This window comes from Apostichopus japonicus, chromosome 16, assembly GCF_037975245.1.
Source record: "Apostichopus japonicus isolate 1M-3 chromosome 16, ASM3797524v1, whole genome shotgun sequence".
Taxonomy (NCBI): domain Eukaryota; kingdom Metazoa; phylum Echinodermata; class Holothuroidea; order Aspidochirotida; family Stichopodidae; genus Apostichopus; species Apostichopus japonicus.
Window position 1 is genome coordinate 11,039,305 of NC_092576.1, and position 24,831 is coordinate 11,064,135.

The 24,831-nt window shown below is 34.9% G+C and overlaps 2 protein-coding genes across 3 annotated transcripts; both read left to right on the top strand.

Annotated features, from left to right (window-relative positions):
- The first annotated feature begins 1,480 nt into the window (after window positions 1-1,480).
- On the top strand, window positions 1,481-6,532 carry LOC139983126 (uncharacterized). Of its 2 annotated transcripts, none has more exons than XM_071996497.1 (3): window positions 1,481-1,642; window positions 3,030-3,332; window positions 4,564-6,532. In XM_071996497.1, exons 2-3 carry the CDS (start codon window positions 3,050-3,052, stop codon window positions 6,033-6,035), a joined length of 1,755 nt encoding a protein of 584 aa, XP_071852598.1. In that variant the 5' UTR covers window positions 1,481-1,642; window positions 3,030-3,049; the 3' UTR covers window positions 6,036-6,532. The 2 variants fall into 2 exon arrangements, with proteins under 2 accessions (XP_071852598.1, XP_071852599.1); XM_071996498.1 differs by lacking the exon at window positions 1,481-1,642 and adding an exon at window positions 1,723-1,746.
- A 10,990-nt stretch (window positions 6,533-17,522) lies between these two features.
- On the top strand, window positions 17,523-20,183 carry LOC139983710 (uncharacterized). Its single transcript, XM_071997444.1, has 2 exons — window positions 17,523-17,844; window positions 19,450-20,183. The coding sequence occupies exons 1-2, from the start codon at window positions 17,523-17,525 to the stop codon at window positions 20,097-20,099; spliced, it is 972 nt and encodes a 323-aa protein (XP_071853545.1). The 3' UTR covers window positions 20,100-20,183.
- The last annotated feature ends 4,648 nt before the right edge of the window (window positions 20,184-24,831 follow it).

A 24,831-nucleotide genomic window follows, 5' to 3' on the forward strand; every position in this document is an offset into this window, starting at 1 on the left:
CATGCAGACCACAACTGCTGGTGCCAGGTAAAAAACACGGTGTCATTTTAGGGTAAATTATTTGGCTTTCTGCTGCCAAATAATTCCACACAAAAAAAAACAGATATCATGTGCAATCATCGATAATTATCGTTCTCTATTCGTTCTGAAAAAAAAAATGAACGGGATGTACCTTCGTACCGTAAGTTACCATTCACCGTTTGTCGTAGAATAACAGTCGAACGTAATTTAACGTCTTAGTCGCATGTATAATGACCTGATATACACTATGTAATATTTGTGTGAATGTACAATTACAATTCATTACCGTTTTGTATCGTGACACTGACAAATTACATTTTCAAAGTGAAAATGTTATACGATTTTTTGACTGTTTATTCTTGTTTGGTGATTAATAATGAACAAAAATGCGGTAATACCGATTAATGAAATGTAACGACAAGAGGGCAATCAACGAAGTTGCATATCTCAACGCCAGGAAACACTGATTTCAAATGAACAAATTTATTTTTAGCTATTCAACCTGGTAATACCGTTTTTGAGTTAATATGACTACATTATTTGGTCCATTTTATATTAACTTTAACACTAGGAAGACTACCACTTATTGTCAATCAGTGAAATTCTAATATCGCGTGAAGGTCATTATACATAGAATAGGCCGACTTTGCCCTCTTGCGCGCTTCGACGCAGGGAATAGACTAGGCGCAGTGCAGTATATATGTATCGCGCGTATACTCACGCACGCGTTTTAAAGTTATTGGCTAGACTCGAACGCAAAGGTGAATCGCGTCACGAAACTGCGACTTTCTCACTTCCATTTTGAACGCTCTATCATCGCGTCGCGCTTTACCGCCGTTCTCACCCTGTTTTGTACGTAGACAGTTTCGGATATTCCAATGCCCGTCAATTAAGCCAAGTTTTAAAATAGAAGGAGACTAGTTCAGGCACAACATTGTACTTTGTAGCCTAGTTGAGTTAATCATTTTTTCCAGGCCTAACATAACACTTATGTTCAGGCTAGTGCAGCTTAAGCTAGATATAGGATAGATTTATGCTCCTCATTTTCACTAGACATGTAACTAAGGACTGATAACAGGTATAAAATATGCATTTGACATTTCACCAAGTGACCGTTTTACCATACAAAAGAAATGCAAAGTTTTTAAAAGTTCACATAAAAGCATACTCGCATGGCTCTTAGAAAACTGTTAATGTGATGGGATAAGTGTATACTTCCTTTTATTAATAGTGGTGTTTCTGCTACTAGCAGATTTAGTTTATTTTGCAATAATGGGTTCATATTGTATACTGCAAACAATAACTGGTTTGTAGCCTACTAGGCAAAGTAAATTTATAAAACGTACGATTTATTCAAGTCGTTGATGATCGATAGGTCGCATGATTAGGTAAATAAACAGAACCATGTACAAGAGGTTAACGTGTAACCAATTCATTGGTATGACGCCACCAGTGGAAAACAAGGTCACCTTGAGCAGATACGCACATAAAAAATAATATTCTATACTAAACGGTTCCTAACGAATTTGGAACGCAGGTCGTTGAATTTCAACACATGTACTTGTCATTGAACACACTGTATTATTCTAAAGTGACTTGACGGAAAGATATTTCACGATAGGTAAGCCTTAGACTCCAATTGTGTGCAGCTCATTTTCTATCATCTTTTCTATCTTTTTTTTTTTTGTGAATGTAGGTAAACGGGAGTTAATTTAACAACGACAGGTATCTTCATGAATGCTTTTTCACCTTGTATCACTAGCATGTATCACTAGCAGAAATTCCATACATGATTTGTTTTAAAGCTGTAACGTTGGGCGACAGAGGGGTCATGACCATGTCCGAGAGAATAAAAAAGTACCTTCGTAAAGTGAAAGTTTTAATGTTTAATTTAGTCTACAGAAATACACGCTAACAAGGTATACGAAATTTATTCGTGTATAAGTATGTATCATCACTATCTTTGAGAATTGAACCCAAAACAATGAAAAGTATCTTAAGATATTGATTCATTGTCTATTCTAAGTTTACGTGAGATATATATTTTAATAATATACAATTAGAAAAGTACTTGTGTTTATGTCTCTTTTATGTTCAGTCTCAAAATGTACTTAGGGCAAAAAATTATGAAATTCCCATGTTTCAGAAGAGAGACTAACCAGAACTAACCGATCGGTGCGATATCGTACAGATATAGTAATGTGACTGTATATAAAAATGATTTCATTCAGAATTGTACAAAACAAGTGCTGCCATTTGCATTACCTTTAACATATTTTTATTCTACAATATTTATAATAGCTGACATTGCACTGATGGCTATGTACGCTACCTGTAACATGTTGCTATATTTTGCAAGTACTCTCATGCCTAGTGTAAATATACTTCTGTGACCAATTCATGTTTGTAGTTAATTTTGAAGAGATGTTTGTAAGATGTGGTGAAGTTAAATGTATCAAATAACTATAACAATGTCCTTTCTATGCATGGTATTTTGTAAATTTAGTATGTACTTATTTCTTGTTTCCTTATTTATTTCCTATTCATGGCTCAACTTGTTTTCACCCAGCTTTAAATTTATGACATCAAAATGTTGATTAGATCAATTCCATATGGATATAATAATAAAAATAATAATAATAATAAATATCTGGTCAGAATTACATATACAGCCGAATTCTTTTTGAACTTCTATTTCACGTCCATTGCACGACATTTGAATTTTACAAAGCAGTCGTTATAGTTAAAAAACACTTTCCGAGTTTCCTTTTTCCTCTTATTTGTTTGTTTGTCAATTGTAAATTTCATAAATTAATACATAAAAGTTAAAAACGTTATACCATTAACATTATCTTACGTATCCAGAGTTACTCTAATGTAGTTTTGTGTATCACAACTTTGTTTCTTTCAAGTATTATTTAGCAATGGTAGCAACCATGTAGCATTATTGAAATTTCATAGCATATAAAACAAACTCATGTTTGTAATTTGAATTTATTTCACAACAGGACAATAATAGTTAACAGATATGAAGTCATCGAGAGATACGTTACAGTTCAAACTCTGCCTTCTTAAGGTAGCTGATATGTTAACAGAGAAAGGGAATGTTCAGGACCTAATTCAACTCTGTAAAGGAGATATTTCAAATAATCCGGAGCTAATTAAAGATCCCAGAGATCTATTCGTTGCTTTGCAACACAACAACCTGATCCATGAAAAAAAGGTCGACTTTCTTATTCACAAGTTAGAAAAATTGTTGCTCACGGAAGCTGTAAAAATCTTGAAAGACTACGAAAGGTCGCACCTTGATGGTAAGTTCAATAGTAATATTACTTAATTGATATGGAATATGTTATTTTTTGTGCAGGGATGTAACTAACGAATACAACGTAAGGACAATTGGATCATCTGCGAGATTTTCACACAAAGAAATTTAAACCGTTTCTGTTTCTTTCTCATACCACTTATTATAACTCTAACTTTGCTGATATAGATATACATATGTTCTCACGTGAGTTAGCAAAGGAGGTTCCGGAACATAACGAAATATTAAAATAGATGTAATATTATACACAACTAAAATTATGAAAATAATCAGACTGAGTCTCCGTAACTCATTTTTCTATTGGCAAATAGCTTAAGCGCAAAACAATGCGTAACAGCAAACCACTGAACTTTCTTGTGACCATATTACAATTCGACGAGCCTTAAGACTCAAATGAAGCGTTCAAAGTGACTCACATATCTTAATTCAACAAAATCTCACCATGGTTTAATATAAGAAACATGGATGAACACACTAACTTCAGTTTGTAAAATTTAAGTGCAGGTAAAATCATGGACCATTTTATAATGTACAAATATTAAGTATAATATTAGTAATTCATTTGTACAAGAGTTACGGAATCATCGTTGTAGTATATTTCAGATAAGGCATGTGATATTCAAAAACGTTAAGTTATACTAAAACGCAGTCGACTGTGAGTCTCTGCTTCCTGCTAGCAAATGTTTAAGTGATATGTAGCATAAATCTTGCAACAAAGACGATGACGAAAGAGTTCATCCGTCTCTTTCGTCTGAAGTGTGATGCCTTGACAACATCAACATTTTCGTCAATACTGTTTACAGTTTTAACATTGAAAGCTACATAAGGGTTGAACGATAGTAAGGTTATTCTTAATTTACAGTCACTGGAAGTTGCGAAGTAATACACCAACGATCGTTGCACATTGGTAAACAGCCGCCGTCAGACAATGCACTTACAAGGTTTTAGTTACATTCTATATGGTTTTGATATCGAGTCAGGAAAACGGTTTACCTCACAAAAGTTTATGCTAAAATTGTGATATATTAAAAGTGTTGACGTGATATACTTGTAACCAACAACAAAGGTGAATCACCGACGTCAACATGCTTCCGATAAATTTGAGGAAGACTAAATTTCTGATATACACTTTATAAAGCGAAATAAATGACATTGTAGATGCTGGATAATATTCATTACAATATTAAGAGCAATGCCATATGTTTCTTCTTTTATAGATGGTGGTGCTGCTAATTCAACATGTGTTCACGAAGAAAGAGAATGTACGTATTTCTGTTTGTCGTGCAAATCCAAAGCGTGTCCCAACTGTGTCCGTTCTCAACACAGTCAGCCTAATTGTGACTTTTTTGTACTAGCCGATATTTCAGAAGAGAGATATAAGCGTCGACATAAACTCATTGAAGAAATATCGTTAGAGAAGCAACACATCGAAGGCCTGGAGAAACTACGTATGAAAAGGGAAAGTCTTATCAAAACATCTTTATCGGAAACGCGAGCTAAGATAGATCGGGACTTCGAGGAACTGAAGATAAACGTAAAAAGGGTGGAAGAAGGTTTAATACGAAAAGTGCAGGAAAAACAAGAGTTCCATGAAGGGCAACTGAAGGGAAAAAGGGCGGAAATTCAGAAGTTTAGTGCGGAAGTGGACCGTTTCTCGCAGAAGGAGAAAGGTTCATTTGGTGACAGTTTAAGACAATACCTACAGTTAAAGGAAGGATTGAAAGTTATATCAAATGTTCAGACCGAGGCTGTCAAAAAGAATGAAATATTAAACAAAATGAATGTTAGTTTCCTGTACAAGAAGTTGCAGCATGACGGAACATTTGGTACTTTTACGGAACGTACATTAATTGGTAGTGTACTCGTTAATTTCCAGACACTGTTGCACTTCTTTGATAGCAGAAGAACAAAAAACGGTATCCTTCTTGTTTCAGTTGACTGTAGTGTTCGTAAAAAGGAGGTTTGGACACACCTCGTTAAGATTGACAATCCAACTGATCCAGTAGTCATATCGAATTTAACGATGCTTAATGGTGAAAGACATCATTCATGTTTTGCTGTAGGTAAGATGGTATTCATCACAAAACATCAATATTCACCATTGGGGAATGCCTGTGTAGAATCAGTAGCATCATTGGTAATTGATACGGTGCGTGAAGGGTGCTGGATTACCAGTATTAGTACACACTATTCGACGGATGGTCCCAAAGATCGCTTTGTCATCTCTACCAGCTTTGACCAAGCAGTGCGAGAGTACAGTGTCGCTGGATCTGCACTTAGGGTAATAGAGACACAAGGTATCGTCTCCACACAAGTCACTAGAGTCGCATATTGTAACAACAAGTTTGCTATCATAAGTCAAGATTGTAATGATATAATTATCGTTGATTCAAACGGTACAGTCAAACAGTGTGGTGTATTCGTACGTCCATCATCTGTATCAGGGATGCTACCGATCGATGTTTTATGGACGGGATCTAGTTGGTTAGTGTTGTACATCACCCATGGCGAAGACAAGGAGTGGAGGGTCATACACTATGCACCAGATGGAACATTTGATAAGGAGTGTGATGTAGGAGCATATTCTTCTCCGAATGATGTCCCTATAAGTGTTACACGATGGGGTTACACTGGCTGTGTCACATTTGCCAATACTAGTTTCCGTACATTTGGTACGGGTTACAACTAACATATTTCTTGGGTGATCTGCTCTTCATCTGTAATAGTTGTATGGAAATAGAAATAAAACTGGTCAGCTGAACATCTAGATAAAGGTCGAATTTGAGATTAAATTTGTCAAAGCGTTGATACCTATTGTGTGAATCTCTGGCTAGTGCTACAGACGGTATACCTTTTTATAAATCAGCTGTATTAGTATTTTAACTTTTGCATCTATTTTGAAAGAAAAGAATGCTCTACGTTGGCATCAGCCATACACAGCGACACATGACGGAAACGCCCACAAACTGCTTTACATATCTTTTTGCTATAGAATTTACTAGCTCTATCTTATTTCTATGGGTTATTGTATTTTCTTCCTCTCATTAAAATGTATGTAAAATACTTTTTCTGTTCGTTTTACCGGGTTCATGTAAATTACTTCACGTCATACATATTTACATATCCTTCCCTTCTTCAAAAGAGCATGGTGTCAGTGCCTTAAAACTCTCTAAATATGTCAACAACGGCTCATGTGATGGATATATGATATATGCAACAGGCTATGTCTTTATTTAGGGAAATGCAGTGGTGTCACCAGCAGGGCGAGGGTTCAGGGGGCCACGCCAAGTAAAACGTCACCCCAACTGCCCACCCCCCCCCTCCCACAAAGGACATGCTGGGCAAAATAATATTTGACGAAAACTTCAAAACGTATTTTGCCTCAGTTAAACCAGTTCGCCATTGAACTATCAAATTAATACCAAATATCAAATTAATACCAGCCAATTGCGTCACAAGAAAAATATTATTCTACAATGTTTATGTCATCGCTCCGAGAACTCCCCTCCGTATTCCACACCCCTCGCCACACAAGCTACCCAACAAGATAATCTGCTACCATGATTGTTATATCATTTGTAAGCTTATAGACTGATCAGTCGTTAGATTAGACCTAACCGAAATATTGTTTTCAAATTTGCAGATGCGTTGGACAGACAGTTTTGTAGTAGCTTAATGAATCAAGCCTTAGTAAACGATGTAACTGAGCTTCATATACATTTTTAGAAATCATAATTAAATAATAAACTGTACTGTTGAAAGAATAGTCCAGACCAAAATGAGAACTTCAGACAAAACAATTGAAAAGACGAAACACTGAATCCAAATGTCAAGATCCTATCGCTATACAATTCTAGATTGTTTATGTTTAACCAAGTTTAAATTTGAATCAGCAAATAACATTTTTACTGTAAAAATGAACCATCTAATGTTAGAGAAATACATTGGATTTTGTAGACAAAGTCTGAACGATACATTTATCTATTGCAAACTGTATGAGAACAGAGCCCACAGGGCTATCAGCTAATAGTATATATTGACTTTCTCCATGCGCGTTGCCAGAGGTTGGTTCCCCCCCCCCCTCCCCCAATGAGAGAAAACAGAGGGAGAGAGAGGGTCAAGATAGATGTAGAGAGAGTGAAAAGCAGACAGAATACACAGAGTTACCTTATCGCAGAGGAATGCAAACTTGCACATTGCATGTTACGTATTCAGGGGCAGAAATTGAACAAAAGTGTTTTTAGCTTTATTCACTCGATTTGACCTTTACTTTCTTTAAATTTGACCAAATGTGTTACAGAAACACTGGCAACACTGCTGTAAACTTCAAACTGGTATCACACCTTGACACCATCGTGTTGTTTGCTTTGTATTACTGGCTATACTGCCACAGTGCCACGGATTTCACTAGAGCACCCTAGAATTAGCTCCGATTTTAAGTAAGTAAACAGATCACCTACTTGAATAATTTCTGACCAACGAATCAATATTAGGCTAATCCTTTGAAGTATTTTGAACATGTTAATATAATTTTACATTGCTAAAATCTCAGCCGATTGGATAAACTTTGAAGCTCGAAACCTCTAAATTCACTATATCGTATAGCTTCTAGAGGCCGCATGGCGGGCACAGGACCCATGCATATAGAGAAAAGTGTTCTCGTTGACAAGTCAATAAATTGAATCCGCCCACCCCGAAGATGAAATGCTCGCTACGCGCTTGGCATTCTCTACAATAATTATAACAAGTTCATATATTATATATATATATAAGTTTATATTTTATATTACCATGGTTTCAAGTGTTTGGAAATGGGGCATATTGCAACAGTACCTAAAATGACCGAACTGGTCGCGCGCGAAACTTGCCCCCCTCCACACGAACTGTTTTCCCCCTCGTCGCCCCCCCCCCCCCACCCACTATAAGAAAGTTTGATTACGCCACTGCAAATTAGCTAACAACTGAAACTAAACTGAAACAAACATCCCCATGAAATTTGAACGTAGGCTATGGTATTATATGGTACTATTGAACGGAATCTGTACGAAACCCTAGAAAATGCTTAATTTTTGAGGAGGATATATGTGCCAACATGTACCTTTCCTTCAAGCTTTTCTTCATAGTAGAACTTTCAAATAGCAAAACATGTGCAGCACTTGCCTTTAGAATTTTGGAATGGAAACGGTGGTAAGAAGACCCACAAATATAAATAAACACAACATATCAATAAGTGGATCTATTCTATTTATAAACTTCAGCCAACAGCTAGCATTGAAGTCTGTTATGCAAATTTCTGTCACGTGCAGTTTCGATGTACCTATTTTTTACCAAGGTCGGTGCTTATATTCTGCTGAAGTTTCTCTCCGTTTTTGCTATTAATTCCGCTTGGTGGTACGTGCAAAACAAGTTACCATTTAAGTAAACGCGAGCTTTTTCGGATCTTTGTTAAGTCTCCTTCAATAGAAAATTGTATTTTTCTAATAATCCTCTGCCATATTTGCAATGTGGATGTCACCATTTACTACAAATGTTGTTGGTTTTTAATTTTGATCGACGGGTTATGACTCATCTTAAGCATTTTTTAAACGAAATTTGATGAAAGTTTAGGCTTTACAAGGATACCTCGGAAATGAAGTGTACCGGTTTTGTTCGTGGTCATTGGAGGTCATCATAAAATATCATTTGAAAACACCCCTAAAAGCTGTCCCTCTCTTAATGTGTATCAATGAACCCATAGTTGGGCATCATAATAAATTTTCTGACACCGAATGCGCAGGGATTTTAAAGTTTCGTTTCGGCAAGGGTTGTTTTTTTTATATGTATTACTTCATTGTCTTTGACACTTTTAACTTGCTGAAAATGGAAAACGCATCCACCAAACCCCGCTGCAATTGTTCTGTTTTTACACTAAAGTCATTAGTTTGTGCTATTCATGGTATTTATTACTTTATTTTTGTTTCTGATTTTTTACACTATTTCTTTTTACAACTTCAAGCTTTTGTTCTAAACAGTCGTGTCCATCAGAGACATAAGCAAATGCAGTTCAAACTATCGTACGTATTACTTTCTATGCTACATTCAAGCCCTCGTCAGCCGACTGGAGCATATGTTTGATTAGCCTGGTTGCGAAAAAGACTGGTAAGAGCTTTCGACTGATTTTGATTTTTCTCCATTGACGATTACAAAATGGACAAATAAATATCTTATTGTATATAATTTCAGTGGTAGTAAATGGCGTGTCGTCCTAATTCTCCCGACCTCTTCGATCATTTTATAAGTGCTATTTCTATATAAAAAAAAATTAGGGGGTGATATGCTGGATCAAACTTATAGCCAATTTATTAAATTATTAGTAACTCTATAAGTCGCGTGGGGGGGGGGGGGGTTAAATGTTGTTTACTGGAATAGCTTTTATCGCACATTCAATGTGTAGTTGTTATAACGATATGACAGGAAGCTGTTCTTTGGTATTCATCACGGTCAGTTTGGTAACTGTTTTTTTTAAATGTAATTGTAAATCTGCTAATATTAATAATCTCAATGATATCTTTACGGAGAAACGTTTCTATAGGCTCCAGACAGTCCCTTCGGAAATATTGAAATAGTTTTAAAACTATAATAAACAATGAGATTATGTGATATCGCTTTATGCTCGAGAAATGTGTCTTCAGTTTTCCGTATCAGTTTTTTGAAGTATTTTAACTCTAATAGTGTCATTTACATGCAAACGATGATAACATACATGCAGGAACAACTAATACAATTTGGGTATTAAAATGAATGCAATAAAAACTTGCCTTGTATAAAGAGGAAAGTGTTGAGCAATAATATTAAGATGAGACAATCTAGTAACCCGTAGCCAGAACCTTTGAATAACTGTTGTTAAAGCTCTGTTTGCGTCAATACAGACTCAATCGTTGGACAAAATCGTCAATTTTTTTTTTGTTTTTTTCACTGATGCTTACAGTACCAGAAATAATGAAAACTGTATCAACTGTTTATCTCAAATCTAGCTGAGAGGTCATTATTAACTTTCATTTGGCTTGAGAAGCCTTGAAGATAGTCTTCCAGCCAGTGAATAAGCTGTTGATCTTCAATGTTATGACAAATGAAAAATCTACGAATAAAAACCTAATACACTGTTACGTCTCCTGTATTTAACCCTAACACAATAACATGAACAAGTGCACACAGGAAAGATGCTCTTTGTAAGCAAACGCATTCTTATTACCATGTAGAACAATGGCTTTCATTATGAACGGGAGTAAATTTTCTGCATACAATTAAACAGCCATGTACGGAGTTCAATTGGTCTAAAATCATAAATGGCGGTAGGAATACGTGTTTTGGAACATAGGAAGTTACAGAACTATTTAAAAAGAATGATGCACCCGAGTTATTAATTTTTTAATTATAGCATAAAGGTCTCTTAGATTGTTTACAATATGTATATTTCAAATATATATTCTTTCTTTCTTCTCTCCATCCCTTGTCTACTAATCCCCTTACATCTATCTCTTTGTGTTCACCGTGCTCATTAACCTGTCTGTATTCTGTGCGTGTTTTTGTCCCTTCTGTTACTGTTCCTTGTCATTTAGCCTTGGAAAAAGATCCTGCTATGATCGAAACGTCAGGCGAATTTACTTTTACCCATTCTTTTACATAGGCTCTCTAGTGGATAAGCAGTTTGCTAACAGTTTTATTTTATTTTTATTTATTTTTATTTTTATTTCAAATCTAAGTAGCAATCCTGTGAGAGTAGATGAATCGAACACTTCTCTCCATTTTATGATGTCTGGTGTACAATTTTCTCCGTGCCCATGGAAGTCAATTAAGGAGGCAAATCTCCAATACTTTTAGGAATCAGTATAGTATAAAGGAACAGACTCTTATAAGGTTAATTGAGTGCCCATTATCTACTGGTGATTGTTGATGTTTAAGTATGTATTATATTATCTGACCTTCTAGTATATTTGACCATTAACCTACTATTTCTTTACCGTTCGTGTAAGAACATGGGGATCATAAGGGCTGGGATTCCCCCAATAATGGAAACGGGGTAGGACAGGATGTTTCTACCCACACAAAACATTTATGGCAATGCTGTCAGTTTCGGCGCCAGGGGAAAATTGGGGGGAGTTGCCCACTCATAATGGTTCCCCTCCTGCTGTAATCAATCTCTGCAGTCAGGTGCGATAGAGCGAAATACTTAAACTGAAGCTCTTCAGATCCCTACATGGAGCCCGTATTGTAGCGTATATTGGCACTTTCAAAATGTACGTCCTACTCTAAAATGTTTCTTGTCATGCACTTCATATCCCTACTCTGGAAATTTTGGGGTCGTCACAGGTTTTGCCCATTTTTCTCTTGATATTGCTGCTGCCTTCTACTTCCACGTTTTTTTTTCTTACCTCTTGTTGTTGTTTATTTGTTGTTGTTGTTGCTGTTGTTTTGTGAAGTGCTTTGGAGTAGATGAAATTACAGGCGTAAGAGAAAGCTAAACTATAGTACTTAACACTATAATCCACGTTTGCATGCTTTAATTACAAATAAAGTCAGCTGATGCATGTGAGTTGGTAGCACAGTTGTAAGTGTTGCTTGGTTAGACAATATATCTCGGACATTTGTAGGGAATATGTTTTACCTGTAAGGCCAAACCATAAAGTATTTCGGTTTTTTCGGTGTTTTTGAGGAATTTGCAGAAATAGAGAAGAACGAACCACCAGGAATACTGCTTGAAATAATACCAAACCAATCAAACCATGGTTGCAAAAAGTATGTTGTGCTTACACAACATCATACATTATATCACAATGTTACTTGCATGTCAACAACAAATTCAGAGACCAGACTGCCAGAGTCCAACAACGAAAAAAAGGAAAAATATCGATTAAGCTCATCCGTGTGCAAACATTGTTAGACATGATGAAGAGGCATGTGCAACTGTGACGATTTTATTCCGATGATAATGTCCATCACTCACTCTAAGTCCACCTTTGACTATGCTATTTATCCTATAACTTACACCAGAGCAAAAAAATATCATCGGTTATTTAGGTGGACTTGAAGTGTCATCGAATACAATATGGTTCTCAGTAACAAGTTTTAAGGACAGCATTTGTTAACAACATTTCTTGACGTTAAGGCGTTTTTACTTTCGGCGATGAGTAATGTTAACCAATTTATAGATAAAGGAGATGGAATATTTGTTCCGTTTCCTTCGAAAAGCAGTAAGAAGGGTAGAAAGAAGTAATTGATACCTGGCAAAGCATACCAAATGTATATTTTCGCAAATCCTCGTTTCCATTTGTATACTAATCATTAAGTTCCACGACATCTTATTATACAGGTATGAGAGGCTACATGTATTTTTGCTCAACATTTCGGAATTACAAATTAAAGTAACAAGCTGACTTACTGCAAATAAGTATATACATGAAGTTAGTACTTGAAGCAATAATTAATGTTACTTAACAAAGTAAAAACAGACAAGACATGTTAAGTACTTCCCGTACAACATGAGGAACCGCAAATTTTTCTATAATGAACAACATGGGCGGATTCCAGGGGTCGTGTAGGTTGCCTTTTCAACCTTGTTTCTAAAACAACCTGGCGTGCAGACATTATCGTAGATCTAATATGTAGCCAATATATGCCTCAGCATGCCCCATTTTAAATAAAACCTTGATGTTGATTTGCTGGAAGAGAATCGACAACGATCCCAGGGCCGTACCTCTCCATTTAAAAATCCTGAATCCGCCCCTGAACAACGATTGATGATATCTTCACAGTAATGAAAAAGACAACATTTTACACTGCTTTATTTTGGGCCCCAATTTGACACATTTCTAACTTGTTATATAGACTTTGGATTCAAGTTACCTCTCGATATCTCTGGAAACCGGTAGAAAGGTGATGTGGTGTTTAGATTAGATTGTCATTGCATATTTATTTTAAACATATCTCATCTTTGATATTTCTCAACATTTTTAGTGCACAACTTGCCAGTGTTTTAATGACCAGACACGTGTTGGCTTCGTTCCCGTTAGCCTCTTCTGCAAGTTTAATTATTTCCGGCAGAGTGCTACATCTTACCATCTTTAGGATATTTCTTACCAGTATTAATACGTGGTGTCTGTAAATGAAATCTAGATCAGCTAGTAAGTAGTGAGTGCCATAGATACAAATATTATTTTCAACACCAAAATAAAAGAGATAACATGACCTAAGTACCCAGCCACTATAAATTGATTGTTTCTCGTATCTATGACAGTGATTGTGTATTATTTTGATCTTCTCAGAGTTGTTGTTGGGTTGTTGAGGTTTCAATAGAAGCTTCAAGACAGAATGAAGATGTACGTACTAGAAACTCTATATTGACATGTATTTGAACTAGTGTGAAAAGTTAGTGGCAACACGACATATAAACCATAACAACTGATTTATATTACTGCTATATTTAAATGTAATTTAACTTCTTTCTTTTTGTGTTGATAATTAAGAGTGACTCATATGACTCCTATGAAGGATGATATATGTCAAAACGTAAAATTGGAATGTCAAAAACGTGACAACCTCTAACAGAATAACGTATCCAGCATGTCCCACGAGCACAATAAGTTTCAGTACCTCGATGTATGAAGTGTAAAATTTGCAGAGTAAATCCGGTTAAGATTTGAGCAATTGATGTCATGATTTGTCATGTGACTACACAACATTTAGATGCAGACGAATTTGAAATTCTCCTTAATTATCATTGGTAATCTTATAGGCAGTACTAAGGCCTTGTCTTAGTTTAACAAGGTAATAGAATGTAGTTTGATTAATTGTTCAAACATTGGACAGCTTTCTAAGCAGCAGCTATGACCAAATCTATTGGCTTTTCTTTTCTTAGTTACTCTTCTTTCTATTTTCCTTGTGCTTGGAATGTTACTCATTTTCGTGCAGTATCCCTTACACAGCTTAACATCATCACATATTGTCATACTGCATCATGTTCTGTTTTGAATTTTTCAATGGACTTCTTTCAATTAAGGTTAGTGTTATGGAAATGTTCAAAATCCTGTTTTTTCGAAGTATAACACGAAAGCAGCTGTTGGAGGAATGGAAATAACCGAATGTGACACAAAGTTAGGACGTATAATGAAAAACAGAAAACAAAATTGTCGAACCTGCCAGCAATCGAAAACATTTGTCAAAGATACCCTTAACATATTCAACCATTAAAATTTGCTAATGAAAGGCTGCAGCGAAGATCCAATTCAAATATCTTAGTTGATAGCGCATATAGTTCACGATGAGTATATTAAAAAGATGGTTTGATATCATCAACTATGTGCTAAAGAAGGAAAGCAACAGTGAGTTAGGATCTTACAAAGTTTAAAGCTGCGGAATTGCTGTGGTTATAGCCATCATGTCATCACTAGTTATATATACATTTAAGGCGTCTAGTTACGGGAGCTCAAACTCACATTTTGTGTTGTTGACATTTAGTAATATGGAAATCCATATTTGAGACTTCATCTCCCGGATAGCATGGTGATACAACAAAGTTTGATTAATTCTGTGAAAGAATCTTTCACGGTTGTTCCAAATTTGTAAAATGATCTCAGCACTACGTACTTTGCACTGCATAGCAACAAAATCAGGACACCTGGAAACGTCAGTGCAGTACTATTTTGCATCGAAACGTAGAACGTAAGCACCAATGTCTCTATTCGTACATATGGAGAGTAAACTACAAGTAACCATGAAACAGATGTACAAGACAAGTAAGTCAACCTTTGCACCAATTCCTGAGACAATGTCAACACAAATGCAGAGGGGCTCACTGCAGTTCATCTACACAAAGCACCACTTATAACATTACTGTTATATATAACGTGAAAACGATCAGATGTTACTTAGAAGGTAAGATAATTTGATTAACATTTTCAGAACGAAGTACTCAGTGGAGAAAGTTTTATTTTATGTTTTCGTATCACATCCATTTATTCTATACTTAGAGAGACCAGTACAAACAATTACTTGATGGTTTCTGTACGCATAGCTTACACTGTTAGCCAAAAGTTTAAGTTTTCCGCTGCTTGCATTCATAATTATTCAACAAATGTATTTATCCCTTGTTGCTCGAATTTGCAGATAAGATATATCGCTGTTCAAGTAGTGTTCCGTTTCACATATAATCGAAGTATAAAGCGTGCCACTTAGTACAAGATAATAGTTTCAAATGTATATTGCGATACTACATTCGGATTTAAACGAGCTACGCAGATAAGTAGACGCATCGCAAATCTTCTGCATATTTGCAATGTCTCTGCGTATGGAGTCTATGTTAAGCCCTGTTTCCAATATGAAATGATCCATACAGCTTGTCTTCGTCTAATGAAATAAAATAGGGCTGCAATGCAAATCAATTTGGGTTGCGTTGGCAATGTCTTCGAAGTCAGCGTTGCAGTCTGAGGCATGTAACTGCTAAAAATGTAGATTGTTGAGTTGGCTACAATTGTTTTAGTCAAATCGTTACACTATATAATGCAAATTGATTTTACTGTTTGGTTAATTTGAGATTGGTTAAAAAAACGATCTCATCGTATTATCATTTTTACCAAAATAAATGAATTTTGAAAAACAAATGAAAAGGAAGCTAGCAATTTCAGAAAGTAAAACTTGATGTAATTTTCATCATACAATTTCAAACAAAAAGATGATATATATTAGCAAGTACCTCTCCCGCCCCCACTCCACCCCCTCTATTACAAGGAAGTTACCTTTAATCATTTGATAATTTTTATTCATCAATTTTTTCATCATTTCTACAATTCCGCAATACAATTTGTAGACACTTCCCTTGGTACTAATGACTGGACATATTTGGTTGGTCGTTCTAAACTTCTATAACACTTTCTGTAGTTATATCATTGTTATATTTGTTATTATTTTACTCTGTGGAACAGTATACCTGTCGTGTTTGCGTACTTTATGTTGTAACCTCATCGCGTAAGTCTGAACACCATCAAAAATGGGAATGTTATGTTATGAAAAATGCTTAAAGGTAACACTGTTAACACAGCCGACAGGTAGAATATCGCTTGGAGTCAAGTGTATGCTTCACCACACATATACCTATACAACAAAGCTTATTAAAAACCATACTCTAGTGCCTGAACGAAATAACAAATATAAAGGCGTGCAGCTTTCGTTACCACATCATTGCAACGATTGTATTCCACGACATACAAAGTGCGTGTGTATAGTAGAGTATTATACTGTTTGACTTCTTTCGCCCCCAAGTCTCCCATTTTAAACACGTTTTCAGTAGTCATGATGACAAGTTGAAGGGAACACGTCCGTACTTACTCACATGATTACATATACGATAAGAAAAGTGATCATTTTTAAATTGAGTTACAACCAGATTGGCTACTGTCTCCAATCTCCCTTTTTGATAGACTGATTATAACGTGTGATGTAAACTAAGTGTTACATAAACTACCAATGTAATATCAGTTGAATATTTTTCTTTTACTTTTTCTTTTATCTAACATCATGAGGAACAACGAAGCACTACTTTCATCTTTTGAAAAAGGCATTGATGTAGTTCATTCATCCACAATGTGTTACATTAGTTAAAAAATAACTGTGTGGTTATCAATTCTTGGAGAATGCGAAAACATGTTATCCTTAATAGTGAACGCTATTTCACAATGTATTTCCGATGTTGGACCTGTTTGTTATCATCTGGGTAAAAGAATACAAAACGTTATCGTTTCCTTCAAATTTAAATCATGTTTTTTTCAATTTCAAAACCATGAAAGCATACTTTGTTATAGCTCAGTTCGCCCAAAGGCGACTATGAGAATACATAAACCCTCAACAATATGCTTTATTGCCGAAGGGAACCTTAGCATTCAAGTAGGCGTTCGTGTGGTTTCAAATATGTGAGTGCTTGGATGTGCCGGACACCTTTACTTTGTAAACACGTTATCTGAAAACAGAACAATATTATATTTGTTGCTTTAAACACATTGTGAGTAGATGAACCATGTTGTTTAGGGGTGAGTTCAAACTTTGCATTTATCGTCAGGAATATTGCTTTAATGCTGTTATTAGGTACAGAAGGTGATGTGTATATCACATTTGCGAGATAATTATTCCTACCAAATAATAAATGAATATGAATATCGTGTTTTGTTCACAGCAATTGCAGGAATCCATTATGGCGTCTCGTGTTTCCACTTCAGATTTTAGAACTTGCCTTCTTAAGATTTCTAAAATATTGACAGAGAAAAATGTTAAAGAAATAACTTTCCTCTGCAAAGATATAAGTCCAGCTAGGAAGCAGCTATTATCAACCGCAAGTGATCTTTTTGTTGCTTTGCAAGGTCTTGACTTGCTTCACGAGAGAAAAACCGATGTATTGATTGATTTGTTAGACAATCTACAGCTGGAAGAGGCCTCAAAGTTAATGAAGGAATACAAAATGCCACACCTCCAAGGTAGGTTCGTGGTAAAACTAATATAGATGCTACAAGCCACAGTATTACACTTTTTCTCTCTATGTTATTTATTATACTCAAGTTATACTGTGAAGCAAAAATTCAATGGGTATATTGTTATCGCAATAATATCGGATGTAAAAGAATGTTAAGACACCTTTGCTCACCGTTTCGGTATTTCGAAGTATGAAATATGTCAACTTTAAGATGTTGCTACTGTCAGTACCTACATGCTAAAATATAGAAACATGTCCAAACAGGCTAGAGAAAATAGTCATCTTCAGGCCATTACCTGAAATAGTTTATGGTGAACTGTGTATTGTCAGTATGGACTTTAAACACCATGAGCTTGACTACCGTGTGTTGTAGTGTGTTTGTAGTTGAGTTTGATTATTCGAGTAAATACAGCAAAAGGAAGAAATGTTTTATCACCAAATTGCTTCATGTGTAAACCCAATCATCATCAATAAAATTCTCCCAAAGATGGGTTATCCTTTATGCAAAGCATGTAGTGTATATATTGCAACCGCATAGGAAACATTGTTAGAACTCTAAACCTTAGCCGTACTAATGTTATATCCCAACCGCTAGAACATGCCACCAGGAGAAACGCGATTAACATACACAAGTATTTCCTTAACCTTGGAAAAGTAAAAAATCTATAACAATCAATGAAACTTTAGAATCTCATTTTCTTACTCAAAAAAGACGATACAATTGCCACGCAATACATTGCCAATCATTTGAATAACTTTCACAAGCCCTCATTTGATAAACTGGCTTCGGATATGCGCTTTATGATTAAATTAAAATTAATGTCAGACAGATTGAGCACATATTGAAAAGAGATAAGATTTCGAAGAGCTTCATTTGTCTTAAGTTGAGAAAGTTGTAACCGTCTAACATAAGACTATTTAGAGAATACTTACCTTACTAGCATTAATTTCATCCAAGAATTTCGGCTTGGGAGTAGACATTTTTACAATAATAATTCCTCCTAAATCTCAGTTATAGTTTGCTATAAAACTAAATTCAGAGATTCGAGTAGGTTGCAGAAAAGGTGTCAATTAAGCCATATTGTATTGTTACTTACCCAGAAATCTAAATGCAAAGAAAACCAAACGTGTACATTGTAAACAGAATATTCTCTAATTCGAGTTTCTAAGGGTTACAGTTATGCTAAATATACCCCCCATTATCGCCCAAAATTCCAACACCTTCAGTTTTAATTACAATATCAATAAAATTCAATTGCTATGTTTTCATCTTGGACCTTTAACACACAGTGAGGAACCATTCAGGACTACAAGTCGATTGTTGTCGCATCCGAGAATTGATTCATTGGTTTGTTGCAACATGACCCTTTGATCGCATATTAATACGTCTTTGCTGTCTTTCTGGGTACTATTTAGAGTAATGTAGAGTCCACTAACGAGGGTTCGTTATAAAATATGACATTTCAGAAGAGGTCTTATGTATACATGTAATAAAATAAATCATCGATTTTAGCAAGTTTCGCAGTACCAAATTATCAAACGTATGATTTTAAATGTTTTTTGCTGTTTATTATTTCCAGTTTAAAATTATGTTTTATACCGTTAACAGTGCCTGAGAAGTTTGCTGTAAAATGCCAAAATCACAACGACCAGAATGTGAAGCATTTCTGTACATCTTGTAACTCTAAGATGTGTGATATTTGTACTCACAATGCGGCTGCCGGTTGTAACGTCATTAGCTTTGATCACATATCAGAGGAGCTTTCAAAGTGTCGTGAGAAACTGACCAAAGACACAGACGCAGCAATAGAAAGTATCAGAAGAAATGAAAAATTATTAGAAGAAAGAGATGCCTTTTTCAGTAAGTGCCGAGAAGATATTCGATCCAAGATTAGTAAAGACGCATCTGCATTGATAGGAGAAATAGATATGAGGAAACGAAAGTTGTTGCAGAAGCTCAATGATAAAGAGAAATATGCCACAACACAAATGATAGAGGCTAAAAAGTCTATTACAATTCTTTGTGATAAAATAAGACGTTTAGCGATGTTCGACATTTCGCCCGAAAATAATGCGGTTGACAAGCTTTCAGAGATAAATATTTTAATGAAAGAAACAAGAGCTATCGAGGCAAAGATTATGTTTCAGAAAGAAACATTAAGGAAGAACAGTGATGATATTTCGTACGAAAAAATGGATAACACCGGAACATTCAGTAGCATTGAAGAAGTTATACCAGAAAGTGCTAAACGAAAATAAAAAAGGAGACAATCCGTGGGTGGTAAAAGAAGTGATAATTCCCATTGTCCTGGATTTCTTTCCATAACTACATAAACCATATATATATATATATATATATATATATATATATATATATATATATATATATATATATATATATATATATATATATATATATATATATATATATATATATATATATATATATCAATTTGCCTGGTCGTCTATTTCTTATACATATATAACATCTTAACACCCTGATAAAATCACCTGTCATATTTAGATATTGATGAAAACAACAGAAGACTCAAGTATCTTTCTATTACTCTCAGGAATTGATACTCATGTGGAGCATCTTTTAATTTCACTTAGCATTGAACCCTTTACTAGACAATATCTCTCCTTATATACAGGACACCTTCTTGACCATTCTAACTAATATTCAGGTGTTACCGATTATTTCTTTACTTGAAACCATGGACTTATCGTCTTTATATATTGATATCCCTTATGATGAAGTTCTTTGTATGTCATCAACCCCAAATTGGGGGATGATCTCGGAACTATTCAGATTTTAATTTTAAATAAATTTTGACCTTCAAATCACAGGACCGCTATGGGCAGTAAAATGGCACCACGTTATGCCAACATATATATGGACAAATTGGAATAGGAAAAGCTATCCACTCTACCACTTAAGCCGCAACATTTTCAAATGATATCCTCCAGATTTCACACCCAGTTTCCACCACCACAGACAATTACCGTTTGGATAAACCTCATTGTCAAATATGTCCTCTCTTTTGTGGTTCTAGCAATGTGATATAGTTGAACAGGTTCTTGGTTCCGCTTTCGTTTTTAGAATTTAATAGTAATTTTGTTTGGAGTATACCTTGATTTTTCTATATAATACACTCAAAACCAGTTAGGAAGGAGGTCATTCCACCGAAAACATTTGTTAAATAATATATGAAACAAAATCAAAGAAGTAAGATTTGACTCATTATTGGCAAATAAGGAGTGCTGTATCCGGAAGTATATTGGTGTTTCCTATCCCCCTTGGACCTTTGTCAGCAATACTTGGCAGTTGCATGGAAAGGAAGTGTGACGTAACTAGGTGCGAGTGGCACTGTTGGAACTATAGTACCGAATAATCCATGACTATTAGAATACATTTAAGGATTATTAAAGAATGCCTAGGAACTTTAACTGTTCCGAAACGGGAAGTCTGCAAAATTATCACAGATTGACAAATTTCGTGATTTTCAAAACGTAAGCGGAACCAAGAATCTGTTTTCCTACATAATTACCCTCTCTACAAAGACCACAGTAGTAAAGTAAATGACAATGTTAGAATCACAAGAGAGGAAAGAGTGCCTACCAAAGATACATGTATCACATAGTACTGCTGTTTACAGTGTGATATAAATGATTATTAACGTTTCAAGAAAGGAATCATTACTGTGGTATTGACGAGTTATTAGTGAAATTCAACCAGCAAACATGTATGTGTTTTCTAAAAATAACATTCTCTTTCTATTAACCGTACATATCTTGTTCAGAAATGGTATATTCTTTATAAGAATTGACTGAAACAGTTCACACAATTTTCAGTGTAAAATACTATTTAAATATCTATTTCGTACTAGAATGGGAAGTCTATTATTTCAAGGAGAGCTTCTTTTCAGAGTAGTTCATGATGTAGTTGGGGTGTGTTGTAATATAGCGGCAATCTCATTGAATCATTTCATAACTTCATGAAAAATGGACAAAAGAAGATACAAATGAAAGTGCTGTAATTTACATTTATAATACATGTATGTACAACAAAGTGTGAAATCAAAACATTCCATACAAATATTTAACCATACGTTGGAATTGCTCATTAGCTGCCAACAAGTCATACCTGTATGCTTAAATTTTTCAGCAAAAGGTGTGGGATATGATAATGTATATAATATATTGAATGACGTTTGTCTTTAGCAAATTTCTGCTTAAGGACAACACAAAAAAAGTACATTATTTTCTGAGTGAACTCTTTTCTAGATTTATTACGTTATCATTACATAAACTGCTCACATTCGAGTCGGGGTCAAGTCTTAATGCAGCTAATACCGTAGTAGATGGAAATGAAGACTCAAGAAAGCTGTCTTTTTAGAAATTGTTACGGGGCATCAAACTTACTACGGTTAAGACATGTGATTAAAGTGAATACCTGAAAATTACCTTTTTGTGGAGTGGAAGAAGAAAAGAAATATTTCGTTACACAAGTTTCCGTGTTGTACGCTGCATGCAAAACGCTGACAATCACCGGACTACTACCGCTTAATATGACACAGTGGCAACTAATCATAATTTTTGACGTTTCGCAGAGATAAGGTTGTTGTTATTTTTTCGATTTGGACTTCTTGTAAGTTTTGAGGTATGTTAAAATTGAAACGATTGTGCAAGATTGTTTTTATAATATTTGTTGGAGTTTTATGCAGTTAGTGCATTTCGTTGAAACGGTAATTTTAGACTACCGTTGACGCTTTGAAACAGTAGTGCAAAAGATGTCACATTTCTACCTTGTTCAATGAAAAGGGTACCTCGAAAAGACAGTAACGTTCAAATGGTTATCAGTTTACTGTCATTTCATGTCCTTTACATATCCGTTCGTTGGTAATGTAAACAGTTACACTGATGTTCGATTAATACAGTGACCCTAATACTGCATTTTAATGGGCAAACCTAAAATATGTCATTCGCTTTAAAACTATTAAGCATAAGCTAAAACCACCCATAAGAGCGAAAAAAATACACAGTACTTCCAATCTTGAAAGAGAGTTGTTTGAAAACAATTCCGCTGTCATTCGTCAAGTTTAGACATGCCTGTATTCAATTAAAAGGTGTATACCATGATAAGCTACATGGCATTATTGTTCGGTCGAGGGCTCGTTGGATTGAGGCTGGTGAAATATTTTCTGAATTTAGAAACGCGCAACAAAGCAAACAACAGCATTTTTAGTTTAAACGTGACTGGGTCCATGTCACCACTAACAGTGGAGATATTCTTTGTGATATACGTTTGTTTTATAGTACTTTATACTCTCATTCACAATGTCATCCTTCATATTTTAGTAGAGATTTGTCTGGATTTCACTCTGAGGAATCTGACTCCAGTTCTTACGAGGGGCCCATTACTTTAGATGAATGTCATAGAGCCATGTGCTCATTGCCTAACAGTAATCTCCCAGTAGTGATGGTCCCTCTACTAAGTTTTATAGACATTTTTGGTCTTTTCTTGGTCAGCTTTTTGTCGATTCCTTGAATTTGTTTTTTTTAATCGTTACTCATTACACAGTGAGCAAAGTAGAAGGGTTATTACTCTAATCCGTTAACCGGATAAGTCCTCTAAGTTTATAACTTTTAACTACATGCCAGTTTGTCTTCTTAACACCGACTACAAGATAGGAGCAAAAGTATTGGCTAACAGGTTAATACGAGTTAAAACTGGTTTTATTAAACAGAAGTTTATTGGGGAAAATATTCGTTTTGTGTTGGACTTTATTGATCACAGTACCACAAATAACATTCCGGGTCTTCTGTTCTTTGTTGAGTTTGATAAAGCTTCGATTATATTGATTGGGATTTTATTGACCACACTCTTATTTATTTTACCTTTGGGAACAGTTTTCGCCGGTTGGTCAAAACACTTTACACTGGTAGTTCTTCTTGTATTCTCAATGATGGATATTCTACGGGTTTCTTCCATTTCAGAGAGGAGTTAGACAAAGTTGTTCACTTAGCCCTTACCTCTATATTCTTGGTACAGATATTTAGCCAGAACAATTATACGTGACAACAACTCATTGAGAAACATATAAGGTAATGAAATTTAAGTAGTGCAGTGTAACAACGACCCCACTTTTTTCTTAGACGGTACCCGCAACAGTGCTGTTAACGTGGTGAACATATTAGGGAATTTTCGAATCTTTAAATTAATTTAAACAAATCCAAGGTTTTTTTTTTCTCCTGGATCCTTTTATTTTACAGAATCCAGCTCACGTCACGGAATCCATTTTTTTATTAGCAACGGTCCTATCAGGTATCTCGGCAAGCTGGTAGCAGATTATGAACCACTGAAATTTGTTTTGTCCTCCATATCAAATACTTCCATTGTAAGCAAAACAATATTAAACCTGATTGCTATCATTTCTTCTATAAAAGGTATTCTTAACGTTGAAAAGTTGATTGCTTCGAAGCGACACTCTACTAGCTGATCGTAGAAAATAAATTACGTTAAGGACTTGTTTTTCTCACTCAATTAATTAACTTTGAGTTTCTTATACTATCCTCTTCCTGTTGTCTACTTAACTTTATTTCTTTTTTGTTTTGCTTGGGATTTCATGGTATTGTTGTTTAGACATTCTCTGCTGTTTCTAGGTGTCTTTGTGTGTATGCGTATGTTTGTTATGTATTTGTATATGTATATAGGTATGAATATGTGTGTATGTGTTTATGTATGTATTTATGTATGTGCAGTTGTATTTATATGTGCATATATATATATATAGCATCATATATGGTTAGCATCATTGTTGATCTCAAGAGTAAGGCAAAATATGTTACCAAAAACAGAACTAGTATTATATATATATATATATATATATATATATATATATATATATATATATATATATATATATATATATATATATATATATATATATATATATATATAAAATATATATATATATATATATATATA